Here is an 8,258-nt window from a genome sequence, read left to right as displayed (position 1 = left end):
GGGGGGGAGTAGGAGGCAACAGAGAAATGCAAATCATTTGGTGTTCTCTGGAACAAATAGGGGAGGATAAAATTCTGTAATAACAGCAGGGTTTGATTTTCTCATTATCCCTTTTTTATTACAATGAAGAGAAACGTTAAGGGATTAGCATGAAGATAGATTTTAGAACCGTTCCCCAGTTGCACTGGGGCCAGCCTTGGACCTGGAGGTAGAAGGGCAGTGCAGCACTGCCAACCAGACACAGTCCCACCGCTGGTTTAGTAGGGTTGAAGTAGCAGGATGTTTCAGCCAGCATTTGATTTCCCAGAGAAAGTACCTCACTTTTTCTTTTTTAACACCCCCTCACAGCAGAGGATACAACCCAAACATTCTGCCCCGACTCTTCATTTCAGCCTTGAGGGAATTGATACAGAACAATGAAACAACAGCATTTTTAGAGAACTTTTTCTGTTCTGGATAGTAGAGAAACAGATAGTTTAAGAACAAGTTTGAATAGAGACTGACCGTGGACATAAAACAGCATCAGACCATGACCAATTTTTACTGTATTTTATTTTTTTAGGCAGCGAAGGACTGCGTAAGAAACCCAGTAGCCCGTTCAGGAGAGCTGCAGGCAGATGACATTCAGAGTGCTCTAAACAGCACAAAGGTGTCACCTGCTCCAGCAGCCTTTGAACGTACCTCCTCTTCTACCGTACAACCCTGCGCTTTCTCAGGGACCTACCAACACACCACTCCTGTCCCCGCGAGAAGAATTCCCCGTCTGCACACGAGGGGAATTGTAATCAGAGCAAGCACATCCCTTTGTGAACATCGACTGACTTTCACAAATGAACCCGCTGCAGTTCAGCGAAACGGGACTCTCCCAGCCACAGCACGCATCTGCTGCCTGTGTGGGATGTTAATGCGTATGTGATTTTTTTTCTGTTCACAACAGTACTGTGGTAATGAGCCCGGAGCAGTTCAGGCGAACGTCAGCAGCCAAGACTTCAATCAGTCCAGAGACAGCAGTCATGGAAGTGAGGGAACAGACCACCACATCATTCAGACGGTGGGACTATTTTCTTATTTCTAGTAGAGATCTTATGATACTAAAGCAATTAGAGAGGACTGTGTGGTCTGTCTGGGCAAGCTCCTCACACAAGGAGTAAAACTTAAGAAAAAAGTATTTGTTTCAGACATCTGTGTTGTAAAAATGGCCTGTGGCATGCTGCATACTAAGTGGTGTTGGTAGGACAAGTCTGCGTGAAGAGGAGACTCTCCTACCATTCGCTTCCACATCTCAGTAACTAAATTTAGAAAGTATTTGGGTGATGGATCTGCAAAAGATAACACTCAGCTTAAAAGTGAGAGCCAGAGGAGTGGTATGGAGAGAAAGACTTACTCTTCGTTACCCCAAGTTTGTATTAACCTTTGTATTCGCCTTTTTCAAATTACACCTGCCACATAGAAATGATTTCCTCTAACACACTGTGAGGGAGAGCACAAGCAGCTCAAGGATTAGTACCCTGATGGTACCTATAATGCCAGTCTGCTGAAGTTACAGTGTGTTATTGTCTTTTAAACAGGCTAAAGTCATTGTGAACCAGCTCTCCACAATCTGTGAGACTGTGTGGACACTGGCCCTCCACCAGACTTTTCTACTGCTACTGGTAGTTGGGAGATGGCTTCTCCCCATCGGGGTTGAAATCACCCGGGACCAATTGTCTCAGCTGCTTCTCATGTTTGTGGGAACAGCAGCAGATATACTTGAATTTGCTAGTGAAACCTTGGACATCGAAGATGTTCGGTAAGGACTCTTTGCTGACTTCATTATTTGCATAGGGCAGGGTATTTGTTTCATTTGAAGATTTTTGTGCTATTGCAGTGTTCACATTGCTGAAACTGTGTTTCCCAGAGATAACAGAAAGCCACGTTCAAGGGCTCTGTTCTCCTACTCTCTTTCACTCTGAAAAAGATCTAACAGTCCTATGAGCTTTGTTAGGGATTACTCACCTGTGGCCAGCAGAGAAGCACGTCACATCCATCACAATAAAAGAATACAAAGAGCCAAACAACCAGCAGAACTGCCACGTGGCACCAGTTCTTACAGCTGCAAGAGCTGAAACACTGGATACACCAGGAGCCTCTTCCAGGTTAATGAATTGTTTTAGGCTAGCAAGGACGCAACTAGAGTTTCCTTTAGTGATTCATTATCCAAGCTGCTGCTTTGGTTATCTCATATGTTCATTCTTTGTGATAGAATGACAAAGCATTCAAAGATAAGATGAAAGGGAATGGCATAGCCTGGTAAGAATTTTCAGTGTTGTGATCTCTTCCAGAGAAAGTAAGCTCATCTCCCCCTCACAGCACTGAGAGATGAGCTGCGAACATCCATCATAAAGAAAATGAATCACAGAAGAGATTCATCCTCTCTTACAGACACAGTTTTATTTTTTTTTTTTAAATCAGCACAAAGGTTTTACAGCAGGAAAAGAGGTCCTCCCACTTGGCAGAGGAGCTTCAGGCTTGCAAGGAATGTGTCTCCTCTTTGAGGCAGAGTCTATTTCCATATGCTTAGCATCAGGTATTTAGTGGAATTACACAGCTGGAACACATAGCTTGAACACCAAAAATTCTGTACCAAAGGATGCCTCTGTTTTCCTTAGTCACACCTCCAGAGCATGGATTAATCAATCGCTGTTTTGCTCAACCCCCCTTTAAATGATGTTCCAAATTCTACAGGCAACATTTTTGTTATCACTCTTATCTCTTTTCCCCGCCCGTAGGAAGAATTACGTTCTCATAAATGCGATTCTGGCCGTGTGGACCTGGAGTATGTTACAGTTTCCACTTGATCTTGCAGGTTAGTACTTGCACACAGACAAGAAAAAAAGAGAACAAATGCTTTCATTTTTTGTGGCATGTCTTGTGGCTGTGCACATGCTACAGGCTATACCAAGGACTTCTGGTGGGAGCAACTCATGTGACAGTGATGGGTTTTGAAGAAAGCCCATAGAGGTCTCTTTTGAGGAAACGCTTGTTTCTGGCTAACCTCTGATCTCCCTGATAAAACTCTCTACTTTCAGAAAAAAAAGCAAATGGAAATGTGGTATTGGAGCATCTGCTCCAGTTGCCTGTTATTGTCTTCAACTTCTCTGCGTGAGCTCTCAAGATAGAGCTGGGCTTGGATTGTATTACAGCTCGAATCTGGGTACGTGACTAGACCCTGTGAAGAGACAGCTCGCTGTTGACCACAGGGACCAGCACAGCCAAGGGCACAGAAGATGTGATCTCAGGATAAATTACCTACTCATAGGGAACCTAAGGGACCCTATCACACTGGGACTCTACACCCATGCCTTAATCTAAAAGGCCCAACACTCAGCCAGCTCAGGCTTGTATTTGATCACTAGGCAGAACAGGCTTCTCTCTGTCCCAGAAGAATAACAAAAGCTGCCTCAGCCATCACCTGTTCCAACCATTTTGGCACCCAATCACTACAAGTTTATAACTCAACTGTACCAGTTCAAAGGTATGTTATCCTCATTAGCATCTTGTATAAAACTGATGATTAGGTTGACACTGAGTAAAATATTAAAATAATGTTCCAGGAATTTTTCATTAGCCTTTTCTTCATGGTCAACACTAGGCTTTGTTTTCAACGCTGAAGTTATGGAAATATTTCAGCTCAGCAGCTTACGTCCAAAAAAACCTTGATGCAACCACATTTATCACAGGTAAAGTTCCTGTTACTGGTAAAATAGGTTCTATTAAAGATGCACACCACTTGGGTTTAGAAAACAAAACAAAACTAAGCCACAAGAAAAACATCCCATACACACCACCAGCCCCCAAATAAATTCAAATGGTGCTTAAACAATCATAGCATTAATTTAAGTGAAGTTACCTCTTGTACTGTACATTTTTTCCCAGATATTGCTTTCTGCTTAATTACATTTACTAGTTAAAAAAATGAATTCTTGGAACACATATTGTTATGAAATTTACTATGGGTACATTTTATTTTAGGTAGTGTATATGGTTGCACAGATAGTACTTGTTATTCAAGCATCAGAATGTTTAATCACACAACCGTGATGTAAATTGGGAATTTTTAGAACTTATTATTGGACTACAGCAATTCAGTTAGGACTATCAAACAGCAACGGCAGAAAAACTATTAGAAAATTAGCTGCTGCTGAAGTGTCATCTAATGGATTCAGCAAACTTCTATATTCCACAAATCATTTTCAACTCCAGTCTCATCTTTTCTGCCCCCCACCCCAGCATTGACGCAAACAGTAGAATTCTTTCTGAAAGCTGAAGCGTTGGGTGGTTGTTACTGCATCTCAAGCTGTGTTTTTAAACCAGAGAAATGCCACGGCCTGAGGGACAGGTTAGTTAAGTTACATGCATTTTCGTAAGAGGCAGCCATATTTACCACGCACGAACCCTTCTGATGAACCTTCTTGAGGCACCACACCACAAAGAGCATTCTAGCTGACCACTAGTCCCACAGCCAAGGGGAACGCATCCGTGCACTTCCAGCAGCTGCACACGATTTCATGCCTGGAAGGCTAAGAACAAGTCACTGTGGGTCAAGTCCTACATGGCAAGCAGCAACCACAGTTTCTTCTGATCCATAATGCTCAATATTGCCCCACAGTGATGACTTATTCTTCCCATGACACATGAAAAAGGCAACGGCTATCTGGTGAATCCTTTGAAGGCAAAGTCTTTAACAGCCTGGAACAAACTGAAGTGCTACAGCTCAGGCTGTTCCCATTCAGCGTGGTAGGGTGGTTGTGGGTTTGGTTTTTTTTTTCCCTTAAAGTTACATGTTAGCCTGGCAGGTTGATTTAATCTAAAAATGTCTTGGGAAGTTGTTACACAAAGATTAAGGTGATCTACTTCTTGTTTTAAAAGCATATAAATACCGATAACTTCGTGGAGTGAAAGGGGGAAGTGGTTTTTGGTCCTGTTGGGCAGACCACGTAAGTACCTACTTACCACAAGCTTAGTGTGTTTTGCTGAAACAGATCCAAGAAATTGGATCTGCTTTGTGTTGAGTTGTTCACAGTCAAATGCATTTATAGTCCCAGGTACCCTGGGTTATAACTGCTCTTCAGGCCAAGCCTGGCTCAATTTTAGAAAGCTCTTTTGATATCACTGTGTTTTATTTCCAGTACAGCACATTGGCTGCAAACCAACTGCATCAGCAAGGCGGATCCCCAGCCTGCTGCTGTGCAGGTACAGCGCAGAACTGTGGAACATTGGGGTCAGCCTCTTCATACAGGACGGTCCCTTCTTCATTGTGCGTTCGATCCTGATGGTCCACTTCAGAATATTCAATCAGATGCTGGTGTTTTTTACGGCTAAGAATATCTTAGTTGTGACTCTGCAGTTGTATCGTTTGGCAGTGATAACATTAGACTTCCGTGCTACTATTCTGCAGAAGAGCAGGAAAGGAGAAGTCTGCTGTTGCCCATGCGAGCCTTATGAAGCCAGTACTCATGCTACAGCTGACCAAGATACTGAAATGAAAGAGTTTGTTGCTTCTTCTCTGAAGGAGGAATCCCAAGCTCCATCAGAAGATCAGTGAGCATGGTTACTGACACAAAAGAGGTCGCATTCCCCACAGCTTCCTCAGAAGGGCTTAGCCCGTTTTTATGATCAAACGCCTTGAGTGCTTAAGTCGTCTCTTCCACCAAGAGATCAATAATTTTCTAAATTGTAGGGGAAATTTCTGAAGCCAATTCATAGAAATGGGGCATTTTTTATCCATTTGTATGGAGGGTTTTGACTAGTTCCCTATTATATTATCCACAGGGATTTTGTAGCCATAGTTTGTAGTTGCAAGAAGGGTTTGTCACACTAACAAAGTTGGTTATTATCGTTGGTGGCACTGTGCTAACGTATGTACTTGCATGTAGAAGGACAAGACTATCCATTATGGGAAGTACATTTAGCTCTACTTGAGCGATCAGGCTATAACTAGAGTGTGATGAACAATATGTTCACTGTGTACAGGAGCAACTTCAGCAGCAATAACTGTGCAGACATGCAAGTGAAGGAGGATGACAGATTTCTACTATTACTGTGACATCTAAACATTGTTCATTCAAGAAATAAGAAAAATCTTCTAAAGCATTACCTCACACTTGGCTGGATGCAGTTAAACACTATGCAATACCATGCAACTGCATACACAAGACCATCTCTTAGGATCTGCATGGTCCAAATAACCTAACCTTACAAATTATTAAATACTTTTTTTAAAAGCAGCCCCACAGATCACTAGAAGAGAGTTGCATTTGCCACAGGCATTTTCAACAGCAGCGCTTGCCTTCCCATTTCTACCACTTAGAACAACAACAACCACCCACCACCAGAAGATCTGCGAAGACTGGTTTTTTCCTCCCTGGTTTCACTGTATCAAGTTTTTAAAATGTCTCCATTTTATACAATTTTTAAAAGCGGCCTGACTCAGGCATACAACCTAACTCGAAAGAAAACGGCACTGCTCAAGTTCGACAAGACAATCTAGGCAAAAGGATTCCAGCTCATGCTTCAAAAAGCACCACAAGGTCCCATGAAATAACTTGAGAGTGTCTGGTCTGTTGAGAGTCAAGATCCATTCAGAAGAAACGGCTGATATTTAAATTCACCACTGCCATGTTTAGAGCAAACAACATAAAGCCTGATTAGTTTCTCCCAAGAACATATTGTTCAGTGTAAGACCAATGCCTAAAAATCATATTCTCACAGACAATAGCAAGTACTTTTACAAATTTCTGCATCCATTCTGAAAGAGCAGAAAAGCATATAAAAATTTAGCAAATATGAAGTGACCTAATTAAGGTAATTTCTCTTATTAAAAACTCCCAACTAAACCTCATTTTCTAAAGCCTCAGCTATCTAAAGACAGAATCTGATTTAGGGAATGAACCAAAGTGTTTCTGCCCCCACCGCAGCAGTCATACGCTTATTTACCCATAGCCTGATAAGCAATGAGATGGTTATTCTTTGACCAATGAGCCCATTTAAAAATCCCAACCCTCAAACACGTGAGCCTGTGCTTATACTTGTGCTGTTCTATACTTATACTGTTGCTGTTTTATGTAGATCAGGCCCTTCCATTATGAAGGGAGAAAATACACAGCCATAAGGAAGGAAGGAAGTCTCATATACTTTAGTGCTCTTTCTACTTCAGGAATAATGTGCAGCACCTCCTGCTCTTTTTATTTTGGGCCTTCTTCCAAAAGAGATTTAAAAGCGCCAATTGTCGTTTGCCATGGTGTGGTGAGGCGGACATATGGAGAGTGGAATGCAACTTCATTTGGGATTTTAATTCAAGGCTAGAGGTAAAAACAACGAGAGTGCTGCTGCTGACCAGCTGCGCTGTCTAAAACCTTTCACACCAGGGGGAATTCAGAATCAGTTGGTACAACTGCAACCCATCTCTTCCTTGTTGATGCAAGCCAGGGCTACTTACATTCATTTTCAGTTTACCACTTGCTGATATAGTAATTATCCTGTTAAAAGGATCCTTGCTAATTAATTTGGAGTGTACTGAGCTTGCTAGAACATCATTCTAAATTCATCAGCACAAAGCAGGACATCCTTGTTTCTAAACGTGCTGTCTATTTAAAGGCTTAGGTCAGCAAACTGCCTACCAGGCTCAGCCTGCAGCAAACACAGGTTCCCCTGAGGTCAGCAGTAGAGACTAATTACAGCAGGAAGATCTTACAGTGAACTACGTTTCTTGGTCTTCAGGCTGTTCCATTTTAAACAGCAGTGAGGCCGCTGGTTAGATTTGCGGTGAGCACAGCTCACTCCGAGGCCAGGTTGTAACATCCCCTCTCACTTATGGATGAAATCAGTTTGATCCTCCCTCATGCTCACAGTAGAATAGATTTGGACTTCCCTTTTCCTCCCCCTGTTAGGGCTGAGGACAAACAGATTAGTTAAAATCAAAAGAAGACCCATGCAGACAAACAAAGCACTTCAATGGTGGGTGGTCCACCTCCCCATCAGTGTGCAGAGGGCAATCGCGTATGCCAGGTAGCCAGAGGAATGACACACAGATCCGTCTACTCATTGAGAGGCCTGGAAATAGCAATTAAGGAGTCTGGTACCTTGTACGTTTGGTCACAGCTGCAAGCCCCAGTTCAAGTGCTCCATACCTTCCACACACACATTTTGAGGGGGAGGACTACAGCACCACTTTTCCAGTTCAGTGGAATCAGCAGCTGGGTGTAGGGATCCACTGTGTC

At 42.7% G+C, this 8,258-nt stretch overlaps 1 protein-coding gene across 1 annotated transcript in view; it reads left to right on the top strand.

Moving 5' to 3' along the window:
• The window catches only part of TMEM26 (transmembrane protein 26), a 13,817-nt gene extending 8,233 nt beyond the window's left edge, over positions 1–5,584 (top strand). The window contains exons 3-6 of the mRNA XM_010131571.1: positions 938–1,051; positions 1,569–1,789; positions 2,769–2,845; positions 5,169–5,584. Coding sequence (XP_010129873.1) covers positions 938–1,051; positions 1,569–1,789; positions 2,769–2,845; positions 5,169–5,584 — 828 coding nt within the window. The remainder of the gene's footprint in view (positions 1–937; positions 1,052–1,568; positions 1,790–2,768; positions 2,846–5,168) is intronic.
• Positions 5,585–8,258: the final 2,674 nt, after the last annotated feature.

The sequence above is a fragment of the Buceros rhinoceros genome, unplaced genomic scaffold (genome assembly GCF_000710305.1).
Source record: "Buceros rhinoceros silvestris isolate BGI_N320 unplaced genomic scaffold, ASM71030v1 scaffold13602, whole genome shotgun sequence".
Lineage (NCBI taxonomy): Eukaryota > Metazoa > Chordata > Aves > Bucerotiformes > Bucerotidae > Buceros > Buceros rhinoceros.
Note: the sequence above shows the minus strand (reverse complement) of the source record. Positions and strands in the feature narration are given on the sequence as shown.